At 43.9% G+C, this 12,117-nt stretch overlaps 1 protein-coding gene across 1 annotated transcript in view; it reads right to left on the bottom strand.

Moving 5' to 3' along the window:
* Nucleotides 1-12,117, bottom strand: part of cacna1db (calcium channel, voltage-dependent, L type, alpha 1D subunit, b) — a 529,322-nt gene that overhangs the window by 98,101 nt on the left and 419,104 nt on the right. Inside the window, exons 37-39 of the mRNA XM_067998737.1 lie at nucleotides 5,586-5,745; nucleotides 2,736-2,863; nucleotides 639-735 (exon numbers count right to left, since the gene is read on the bottom strand). Coding sequence (XP_067854838.1) covers nucleotides 639-735; nucleotides 2,736-2,863; nucleotides 5,586-5,745 — 385 coding nt within the window. The remainder of the gene's footprint in view (nucleotides 1-638; nucleotides 736-2,735; nucleotides 2,864-5,585; nucleotides 5,746-12,117) is intronic.

Below are 12,117 nucleotides of genomic sequence, written 5' to 3'. Positions count from 1 at the left end.
AGACTTGTTTCGTGGTAATGAAAACCAAAAGCAGTAGAAATTTAGAACAATAAGCATAATTTCTGACCACTACACAACCAATCCAGTGCTCCATAGCCAGGCAGACCACAGTGCCAATGGGATTTTTAGCTTTCTTGACTGGCAACCATAATTTCTAATTGAGTCATAGGGAATCTTGAGAGGCAAAGTGCAGTTATATGGACTTGGAGCCCAGTGCCCCAATATCAGTCTCAGATATTATAACCCTCTAACAATGAATGCAGGAACACCCATGCTGGCCTTAATATGATTTTTATGAACCTTCACTTGAGTATTCCCACAAATTTTCTTTATCAGGAATATATGATGCTTGTATCACAGATATAAATCAGTCCCTGGAAATGGGCAGTTAGTCACTTTTCTGTTCAGAACCCAATTTACTCAGAAACTGATGTCCTGCATCATAAAAATCAAAAAATGTTAAAGCAGACAAAATAAAATGTATAATGCAATAAATTAGACCAAATCAACTGCAATGTCTTAGGTCACTACAATGATTAGTTTGTCTAGTTTCTGCAAGAACAGTCCTCAGAAATGGGTAACATTCATAAATATATTCAAATCATCAATAAAACTTTTAAGTTTATAGCTTGCCTTACCTTGCATGCAACTCTATGTGGACAAAGTTTTCCAAAGCCCAGTGGTGGTTGAATACGTCGAAGTAACGTAACTACATCGAGGTGTTTTATTCTTCCTCTGTCAAGGATTGAGTTTTCAAACCATAAGCAAATTGTCAGCTATAAGAATATAATAATGAAGCCTACCATGCATTAATATTACTGGTTCACTAGCTAATTATCTAATTCAGCACCAAATTACAACATCTATGTTCATAAATGTCTATGTTTTGTGCATAAAAGTGGCATTGGCTTGGGTCTGAAGTTATCTTAAAAGGAACTCTCCAAGGTTCACGAGAATCATAGTTGATAGCTGGGTCACAGGGAATTCTGAGAGGTAACTTGCAGTTAGATGAACTTGGAGCCCAGTGCCCCAATATCATTCTCAGATACCATAGCCTCTAACAGTGAATGCAGGATCACCTGTGTTGCCCTTAATATGATTTTTATGAACCTTCACTCCAGTATTCCCACAAATTTTCTTTAAAAAAAAATGGTATCAGAAATATGTGATGATAATTCATTTGAAGAATCAGCCTTCTGGTATCACAGATAAAAGTAAGCTTCTGGAAATGGGCAGTTATTGTGCTGTTACACTCCGAATCAAATTTGCTTAGAAACTGATTTCCTGCATCATAAAAGCGTAAAAGCAAAGGACTTATAATCTGGTGTATTAAAACTATAGGCCTAGAAATTCCAGTGTGCCCAAAAACAGGGAGGGGAAGGAGCATGATTTTAATATGGGGTTGGGAGGAGCACTCCACTTTAAGGACCACCTGTTAGGCTGCATGTAGACCTGGTTTTCCTGAATGCAGCCAGCCTGGCGCTGGCTACATTCAGGGCAACCCAATATTGGAGAGCCGGCTTCAAACAGGCGTTAGGCCCCTCATTTAAATACGCAAAGGGACTAACGCCTGGTTCATGCATGGGTCCTGAACGCTTAGTTTTTTGCCTACACCAATATGGCTGGGGGTGTACTTCCGGCTCGTAATGAGCATGCGTTTCCTATCCACCATATTGGAGGCTTATGAAGCTGTTTGGCGCCCAGAAAAAGGGCGCTGCATGGTCCTGCCTGTATGTTTCTCACAACTTGCATATGAAAATCATTTGATAAAGTTATAAAGAAATTGCTCTCAGACTGTTACACTTGGAGGCATTAAACTTACAATAAGTTGCACAGCTAGCTTTTCTGGCACTACTGTAAAATATTTGGAAATGAAGTGGAGGTGAACCAGAAGTCAAGTAAATGCATCACAGCTTAATGTGTGAGTACTTTGATCCATGTTTTACTTTTTCTTCATCATTTATCCCATACATTTTAAAAAATTCATTCTCGGGATGTGGGCGTCACTGGCAAGGCAGGCATTCATTGTCTATCCCTAGTTGCCCCGAGAAGGTGGTGATGGGCCTTCATCTTTAACTACTGCAGCCCTCTGTAGCAGTTTGATACAACTGAGTGGCTTGCTAGGCCACTTTAGGGTCGGTGTGAGACTGAAGTCACAGAAAGACCAGACTGGGTAAGTACAGCAAGTTTCCTTCTCTTAGTGAATCAGTTGGGTTTTTACGACAATACAACAGCTTCATGGTGACTTTTACTGATACCAGCTTTATATTTCCAGATTTTTTTAAAATTGGATTCAAATTCTCAAATTGCCATGATGGGATTTGAACTCACTTTCACTGGATTATTAATACAGTAACATAACGACTACACTACCATACCTCATAAAGTCAAGACTTAATGTTATAAGCTTTGAAATTTCTATTTGCAATATATAAGCGGTAATTTTATGAATTTGCACTTTCAGCGCAGAGCTTTGCCTGCCTGCAGAATATCGGGATTTGGGTATGTTGCCACAATTTGCTATCCATTAAAATGAATGGATGGAAAATCATGGCGGACATGCGCCTGAGTCCCGAGATGCATCACAACAGGTGATGTGCCATGTAGGGAGCACAAATTTGTTAAATTACCCCATTTTGTTTTGTTCCACAGAAAAATGTAGCAAAGCAAGTAATAAAGTATATAACATGTAAAATTGATTGCATGTGTGACAGAATTGAATCAGATTTACTTACTTTGCTTCTGGATCATACTCAGACCAAATTCTCTTAAATTCATCCAAGTGATGAGGACCCAGAATGGACCAATCACGTGTCAAATAATCAAAGTTGTCCATGATGACAGCCACAAATAAGTTTATAATCTGAGAAGTAAAGATGGAAAGATGGAAAGATTTACTTGTCCATTTGGGAATATTTGTTATACTAAAAAGCTGACCTTTATGCTAATTTTATGCACAAATGTGCAATATTAGCAAACAGTGGGGGAATTTTTTTTTCTGGTCACGACATTGTATGGACATTGCAAAAATAGCTATTTCTGGGTAAATCACAAGTACATTCTCTTATAACGCTTTTATAATTCTGGTAGATATAGCGTACATAGCAGCCTAGATATTCAGATCAGTTTTGCCCAATAAGTGGGTGTAAATTGAGCAAACCTGTTCAGAAAATTTCAGCCACGTCATACTCCTGCCATTGAGGTAGCATTTAGAGGAAGCACAAGGTTAGGGTTAAGTGCATAGTCATCACACAGCACCACCAAGAGGAAACACCATGAAAGCCAACAATAAGCACTCACACACACGATATTAAAAATCTAGTTGCATTGAAGCTGTGTGTAGGGAGTCTTCTTGCAGAGGTTTGCAAGGATGTTTCTTCAGATGGCATGAATGTGATATTATCAGTTGCCTGGAAGATTTACGGCACTGTAGATGAAGGTGTATGGAGGGCATGGGAAGATGTAGATAAAATGGTTAATGCGGTGCTCAGATTTGCAAGCTAGGAGCAAGTGTCCTCTATTACAGCTTGCCAAATGCCTCTGGCAGCTGGCATCAGGTGCCACTCTGCAGCCTCTTCAGTATCCTCCTGTTTCTCTTCATGGTCCCCTTGATATGCCTTGGGATGTTCTTCCTCCAGGGCTACCATGATGATACTTCTTTGCAGGGATCCAGCCTGTGACCCAATCCTGAACCTCAAGGTGGAGCCAACATCTGCCATTCAGCAGCCTGTACCAGCACCGATGATCTACAGGGCCTTTCCATTTTGAGAGTCTCTGCCCCAACCCTGTCCTCTCCTACATTGCTGATTTTGTTAGGGGTGGGTGGAGACTATGCCTTCACCTCTTACAAGGCCTCGGGGAATCCCCAATGTGAAGCTGGAATCCTGTGCATCTGTGTTCTGGCCTAACTTGCAGCCCTTCCAAGACACTCCTGCCAGTGTTACACCCGGAGTGCACCAGAAGGGCTGCTGTTTTTGGTTTCGAGAGAACTGTAGCGGAAAAGTATGAGGCTTGAGGCCCAATAACAGGTTCACCTTGGGGCTACCCATTCAGGCGCAGGGATCGTTTTAAGTTTCTATCTCACTGTTTCCCTTAAAAATAACTAGGGAAACTGATACTATTGGATATGGAACTAGCACAGCTGTTACTTTTGATCTGTCTTTACAGAAGAGGGTGCAGAGTTGCTTAAGTTGGGATGAGAATTTTATAAACAGCAAAAAAGGGATATATGGTGTACAAATCGTGAGAAAATGGTCATTAAAAGATTAGATTTCTCCTGAAATAGACAAAGCACTGACTCCAGATAACATACATCTATGAGTTCTAAAGGAAGTGGAATGAAATAAAACAAATCTATAACTAACAGCAGACAATGGGTTAAAAATACTTCAATGCATTTAAAAATTATAACTGTGGATCTGGTTAGAGGATAATGAAATAGCAAAGTTGATATGCAGTTACTTGGCACTTACAAAGGAAACAGGTGGTGATTATCTATCAGATTTCCAAGAACAGGAAGAAGGGCAAGGCATTGTGTAATAATAGCAATGCCAAATCCAGGCAAAATGCCTGTTCATTCAAAGAGTAATATGTAAATAGAATAGGTTATAAGGAAAAGTTATTGAAAAAAATAACATGCAAATTTAGATAAATTTCTGGGGAATGAATTGAGGAATATGGTAAGAAGAATGGAAGGTGGCCTTCAGAATAACCAAATTTTGGGTGAAATGTCTTTTCCTGTCCTAAAATTTATTGTTTCTATTCACTAGTATACGTGGTTTAAAACTATAGGAAATACATAGGTTCATTTATTTATTTTGTTCTTTTCTCACCAATTTTCTCTGCCAATTTCTTCCCTCTCCATTCACTCTTGCTGGGGTATGGTTCATAGGTACTGTACACTTTCCAATAACTCATGGAAGTAGCCAATGTTTATGTGTAAACCTCAACAGTGAATGTCGGCAAGCTATTCAACAGCAATTGGCATCACAGTCAAGCCCATTCCAGTCCTCACCTGATGTCCATATCCATGCATTTTGTTGGATAATCATGAGAAACAAGAACTTTGACTGATTTTCCCCTCCTAACTTACTGGCACTGAGGTCAATTGTAATGTCCCTACCACCACCTCAGGTAAGATTAATTACTTCAGCACAGACCAACAGTTGAACCTGGTCTGTATGGTTCAGCTACTTGCTGCACAAATTTGCTGACCCAATGGAAGTCAAGATTTATTTATTCCTGCTGAAATAAGAATTACTTCTGAATCATCTTTAGTTGTTAAATGCTACACAACCTTACCATAACATATGCTTTAACAATTATTCGTAAGTAACCTAGTCAGTATTGGGGGCTCCTCAGGAGACGTATTTTTCATACTTTGTAACTTGCAAAAAGGACGCTGAGCTGAACCACTGCATATTGACAATGGAAATGACAAAAACATATAATAAAAAAACAACTTTACGAAGCATAAATTTGCTGCTTGCATGAATGTTAACTTTTCATTCAGTTACCCAAGTAATTTCAAGTAAAGTTTCTATGCTAACAAAATTCAAGCCAACATGAATATTAATACTCCATACCAGAAAAGCGCATAACATGTAAAAAGTGATGAAATATACGATAGCAAAGTTGCTACCACACGTATACTCTTCTCCTGGACCATAATCTGACTCTGGGTCACAGCGTCTTCCAGGCATGCATGCCAACATGATTTCTTGCCAGGCTTCTCCAGTGGCACACCTTTTGAAACAATATTAAGTCATTAGAAAAACTATTAATGCAAATTTAATATTCATGTTAACTGTTATAGTAATTGATGCAAAACATAATAGGGGTAATTTTCACTTTCTACTGCCTGGACGGTAATCTGGCAGAGTGGATCACCCGCCTATTGTAAAACCCACCCAATTTTCATCCCATTGAAATCCCTGAAACAGAATGACTCACACAGCTTGAACTCAAAGTCCAGATTTTGTGAAATGTTTTCTGCAATTTTTTCTTGATTTTAACTATTCACACTTTCAGTCTCATACTTAATTGATTCTGGTATGGATTGGTAATCCAAACAATATTGGAATGTGCAATTTGGGATAAACTGGGGCGGAAAGAAACTTATCGAGAGATACATTCCATGTCAGTATGATTCCAGAAGCAGGCTAATATCCATGTACTTCTTTATCATACCAGCAACTGATATTTTCAGCAAAAAGCAATACATATATGACTACATTAACAATTATATTATTGGAAGATCACTCATAAATGTGGTTAGATCAAAGGATAAAACTCCCTAAGCTGTTGGGGATCCTAGTACCACAGAGATTCTCGAAAGTATAACCTAGAGTTACATCAAGTTACATCGAAACTACAACACAGAAACAGGCCATTCGGCCAATTGGTCTATGCCGGCGTTTGCACGAGCCTCCTCCCTCCCTACTTCCTCTAATCCTATCAGGATACCCTTCTATTCGTTTCTCCCTCATGTGCTTATCTAGCTTCCCCTTAAATGCATCTTGCTATTTACCTCAACTACTCCTTGTGGTAGCGTGTTCCACATTCTTACCACTCTTTGGGTCAAGATGTTTCTCCTGAATTCCCTATTGGATTTACTAGCGACTATTTTATATTTATGACCTCTAGTTTTGGACTCCCCCACAAGTGGAAACATTTTCTCTATATTCCTTCTATAATATGGTGACCAGAAATGTGCACAATACTCCAGTGCGGTTTAACCATTTGCTGGATTGTAAAAATCTATGCGAAGCAAGATTATTGAACACATAAGTTTCATCAGTCAAAATGTTCATTAAGAAAGCCAATGCAAACCAAACGGGGAAATTGATGACTAACGTCATAGACTAAAAGGTGCGCCTGCAATATCCAGCCATCTGTTCTACTATGTTGATGGATCCTATTTGTAAATAGATACTGAATATTTGCTGACATTTCCTTAACCAATTTTTTCCTACACTTAAGATGTGGATGTCAGCTGAACTACTGATCCCACTCCCATCACTATTTCACCTGCAACCTACAAATTCTCCATCTCTAACAGAGTGCCATGCATGAGCAAGCCTCCCTAAATGACAACAGCTTTCCTTTGTTGCGTCAGCGTTTAATATAGCTTCATGTTTTGAACTGTTATTAAAAGAGACTCTGTCCTGCTTTCACTGCCACAATATTATATTCTTTTTTCTCTCTCTTACAGGAAAAGATAGCCCAATTTGGGGCTCCCTGACACAAGGGCCCCGATAACTCCAAGGTGGGAAGAGAGCTGGGGGGGATGATTTACGGGCGGGAAAGCTGGAAGTACGGGTTTCCTGGTCGTCCTGACAATTTTGACATCAGGATGTCTTTTAAATTTATCAAATCGATTTCCCTCCTGTAGCCAGCCAGATCCAGAGCCTGGCTGACTGTCGAACAGGAAAGCCTATGGCACCAGGCCGCATCCAGGAACTGAAGAGAGGGATGGAGGGATGGATCGTGGCCTGTGGAGGACATCTTGGGGGTAGGGTGGGGGACTGGAAGGACATCGCGGTCTGGGAGGTGGAGATCAGGGTTGGGATCTGATGTCCAGTGGAGATCGGGGCAGGGGGGAGGGGTCTGATGTCGGGAGGAGATCAGGGTGGGGGAGGGATCTGATGCCGGGAGGAGATCAGGGGGGTGGAGGGTCTGATGCCGGGAGGAGATTGGGGGGGGGAAGGTCTGATGATGGGAGAATTGGACATCGGGCGTGGGAGTGGGGGGATGGACATCGGGGGCCCGATCTTGGGGGGTAGGGCACGGTGTTGGCCGATCGAGGGGGTCCGATCGCGGGGATCGAAGCAGGTTTGCTTGGTGGGCCAGGGGGAAGCACTCCTGCTCCTCCTGGCCCACAGTGAAGGACAGGCACTTACCTATTTGATCCAGCCATTCTCACTTCCCTTCGGCTGCTGGGTTTCCCAAGGCCCAGAACATCTGGCCCCCAGGGTAACAAAGATTAAATTCGAGGCAAGCAGCCTCTTCAAAATATTTTAAGTACCGACCTACCTCTAAAGGGCAAGTTAGTCGCCTGACCCCCAACCTGTCTCCATTAAAACCGGAAGTGGGCGCAGGTTAGGATCGGGTTTCCGATGTTTTTATTTTTAACCCCCTCCCCTGTCCTGGAGGGTTAAAATTATTCCTGAGAGCTCTGACCCAATGAAGAGGATGTACCGGAGATTCTGTGAGACATGCTGCCAAATTTGTTGGGGACAGAGAAGTAAAACGGCTAGTGGCAGTTGCAGGTTTGTGGACCATTTGCAACTTACCTGCATCATGGAGCATAAACACACCATCAAGCAACAAATTTGGGCACCTTGAAAAGCCACAGAAGAGCCCTCATGGTAGCCGCATAATATTATAACATCTCTTCATTTTCTTTTCCTCTAGACAAGCAAGATTCCACCGCCCAAGAGGAGGAGGAAAGAGGCCAGCACACTTCCAACTCTACCTTATCCACCGCCATTCTCACCCACAACATCAGGCATCTATCGTGCATCAGGCCCAGAAAAATCTGGCCGCGGTGGCAGCGGGGGGAGGTGGAGAAGGGAGAGGAGCTAGATAACTGGGTTAGACACAAAACACAAGAGTACTGGAGGCATCAGGGGTGAGGGTGGAATCAGACAATCGGAGCGGAGGCTCCATGAAAGTCAGCCCCTGGCTACAGCCGGCAGACTCCGGTATCAGGTTTCCAGCTCTAAAAAGGATCCTGCGTGCGCATCACACTCACATGGAAGCACTAAGGATTATCTAAAAGGACCACAGACAGATGGCAGGGATTACAGGAGAGCCCAGTGCCATCCTCTGTGCCAATATCCGAGAAGGATTTGACACAATGCAGTGCTATATAGTGAGAGTGGTGGCACCAGGAACACCAACATCTGTTCCCACTCCCCAACAGAGAGGCCTTCAGAGAAGTCGAACATACGAATTAAGAGCAGGAGTAGGCCATTCGGCCCCTCGAGCCTGCTCTGAGTTCGGCCCCTCGAGTCAGTACATCCAATGCAGATCCTTTGACCTTCAGCCCTGGTGAGATGGCATCAGGCTTCCAAAAGCTTTGTAGAGATATCTCTCAGGGTCTGGCAGGATTTAACTGCCACCATCAAGTTTGCCTTCTCACTGGTCAGTGGGTACTCAGATTTAGGACCTAGCACAAATGTTCTGGAGTCCACCTTCGTGATGTCATCCTGTTCCTGCTGATAACTCATGTGACCTTTACAGCCAGTTCCCTCAGATATGCTTTTCGTGTCCTGGACATCCACATTTGCAGGAAGTGTCGTCAGCTGGCGGAGCTCGAGCTCCGGATTTCAGCTGGCGTCACTGCAGTCTATTCGCAAGGCTGAGAGCTATGTGGATAGCACGTTTCGGGAGGTGGCCACCTCACAGCTTAAGAGAGTGCAGGCAGAGAGGGACTGGGTGACCGGCAGACAGACAAGGAGGACCAGGCAGTTAGTGCAGGAATCCCGAGTGCATCTCACTCTCTAACCAGTATTCAGTTCTGAATACTGGTGAGGAGTGCGGCCAGAGCCAAATCCACAGCACCATTGATGGCTCAACTGTAGAGGGGGGGGCGGGGGAGGAGAAAGGTCAGGAGAGCAATAGTGATAGGGGATTCTATAGTTAGGGCAGCAGACAGGTGTTTCTGTGGCTGCAGATGTGATTGCAGGATGGTATGTTGCCTCCCTGGTACCAGGGTCAAGGATGTCACTAAGCGGCTGCAGAACATTCTGGGGGGGGGGGGGGGGGGGGCGGGGAGGAGGAGGGTGAAAAGCCAGAGGTCGTGGTCCATATCGGTACCAACGACATAGGTAGAAAGGGGGATGAGGTCCTGCAGGCAGATTTTAAGGAGTTAGTTAAGAGATTAACAAGCAGGACCACAAAGGTAGTAATCTCCGGATTACTCCTGGTGCCACGCGCTAGCGAGTATAGAAATAGGAGGATAGAACAGATGATTGGGTGGCTGGAGAGATGGTGCAGGAGGGAGGGCTTTAGATTCCTGGGGCATTGGGACCAGTTCTGGGATAGGTGGGACCTGTACGGGCTGGACGGGTCGCACCTCAACGGAGGTGGGACCAATGTCCTCATGGAGAGGTTCGCTAGTGCTGTCGTTGGGGGGGGGGGGGGGTTAAACTAATTTGGCAGGGGGATGGGCACCAGGATGCAGCAACGGAAAGGAGAAACAAGGGACACAAAGGATCAGGGGAGAAAGACAGAACTAGAGCAAGAAATAATACAGTATTAGATGGGATTAGACTAAGAGAGAGCACAAGAAAGTCTAAGACTGGTTTGCAGTGCGTGTGTGTAAACGCACAAAGTGTGGTAAACCAGTTTGGTGAGCTGCAGGCGCAAATAGCTGGATGGGAATACGATGCCGTGGTGATAACGGAGACCTGGCTCAAAAAAGGGCAGGATTGGGTACTAAATATTCCTGGAAGATTATGGCCAGTACACAAGGTGTTCAGGAAAGATAGGGAAGGAAAGGAAGTCGGCGGGGGGAGGCAGTCTTGATTAAGGAGAATATTGCAGTACTGGAGAGAGAGGAGGGGTCAAGGACAGAATCCATTTGGTTAGAGTTAAGAAATAAAAGAGGTGCCATTACACTAGTGGGTGTATTCTACAGGCCACCAACTAGTGGGAAGAATATAGAGGAGAAAATTTGCAGGGAAATTACAGAGAGGTGCAAAAGCTATAGAGTAGTGATAACTGGGGACTTCAACTATCCGAATATAGACTGGGATAACAATAATAATATAAGGGGCACAGAGGGGGAAGAATTTTTGAAACGTGTTCAGGGTAACTTTCTTAACTAGTACATTTCCGGCCCAACGAGGAAGGAGGCATTGCTGGACTTGGTTCCAGGGAATGAGGCGGGCCAAGTGGAGCAAGTGTCAGTGGGGGAGCATATATGGAGCAGCGATCATAGTATTTAAGGTTTAGAATAACTATGGAAAAAGACATGGATCACTCTAAAGTAAAAACACTCAATTGGAGGAGGGCTAATTTCAATGGGATGAGAACAGATCTGGCCTGGGTAAATTGGAATCAAAGATCAGTAAGTTCGCTGATGATACAAAAATTGGTAGGGTGGTAAATAGCGAGGAGGATAGCCTCAGTCTGCAGGACGATATAGATGGATTGGTCAGATGGGCGGAACAGTGGCAAATGGAATTTAACCCGGAAAAGTGCGAGGTGATGCACTTTGGAGGGACTAACAAGGCAAGGGAATACACAATGAATGGGAGGACCCTAGGCAAGACAGAGGGTCAGAGGGATCTTGGTGTGCAAGTTCACAGATCCCTGAAGGCGGCGGAACAGGTAGATAAGGTGGTAAAGAAGGCATATGGGATACTTGCCTTTATTAGCTGAGGCATAGAATATAAGAGCAAGGAGGTTATGATGGAGCTGTATAAAACACTGGTTAGGCCACAGCTGGAGTATTGTGTGCAGTTCTGGTCGCCACACTACAGGAAGGATGTGATCACTTTGGAGAGGGTGCAGAGGAGATTCACCAGGATGTTACCAGGGCTGGAGCGCTTCAGCTATGAAGAGAGACTGGGAAGATTGGGTTTGTTTTCCTTGGAGCAGAGGAGGCTGAGGGGGGACATGATTGAGGTGTACAAAATTATGAGGGGCACAGATAGGATGGATACTAAGGAGCTTTTTCCCTTCGTTGAGGGTTCTATAACAAGGGGACATAGATTCAAGGTAAAAGGCGGGAGGTTTAGAGGGGATTTGAGAAAGAGCTTTTTCACCCAGAGGGTGGTTGGAGTCTGGAACTCACTGCCTGAAAGGGTTGTGGAGGCAGGAACCCTCACAACATTCAAGAAGCATTTGGATGAGCACTTGAAATGCCATAGCATACAAGGCTACGGACCAAATGCTGGAATATGGGATTAGAGTAGACAGGGCTTGATGGCCGGCGCGGACACAATGGGCCGAAGGGCCTCTATCCGTGCTGTATAACTCTATGACTCTATTGGCAGGCAAAACAGTAATTGAACAGTGGACGGCCTTTAAGGAGGAGATGGTTCGGGTACAGTCTAGGCACATTCCCACGAGGCAGAAAGGTAGGGCAACTAAAGCCAGAGCTCT

Source organism: Heptranchias perlo, chromosome 17 (genome assembly GCF_035084215.1).
Source record: "Heptranchias perlo isolate sHepPer1 chromosome 17, sHepPer1.hap1, whole genome shotgun sequence".
Lineage (NCBI taxonomy): Eukaryota > Metazoa > Chordata > Chondrichthyes > Hexanchiformes > Hexanchidae > Heptranchias > Heptranchias perlo.
The sequence above is the reverse complement of the archived record's forward strand: the minus strand, read 5'-3'. Positions and strand labels throughout refer to the sequence as shown.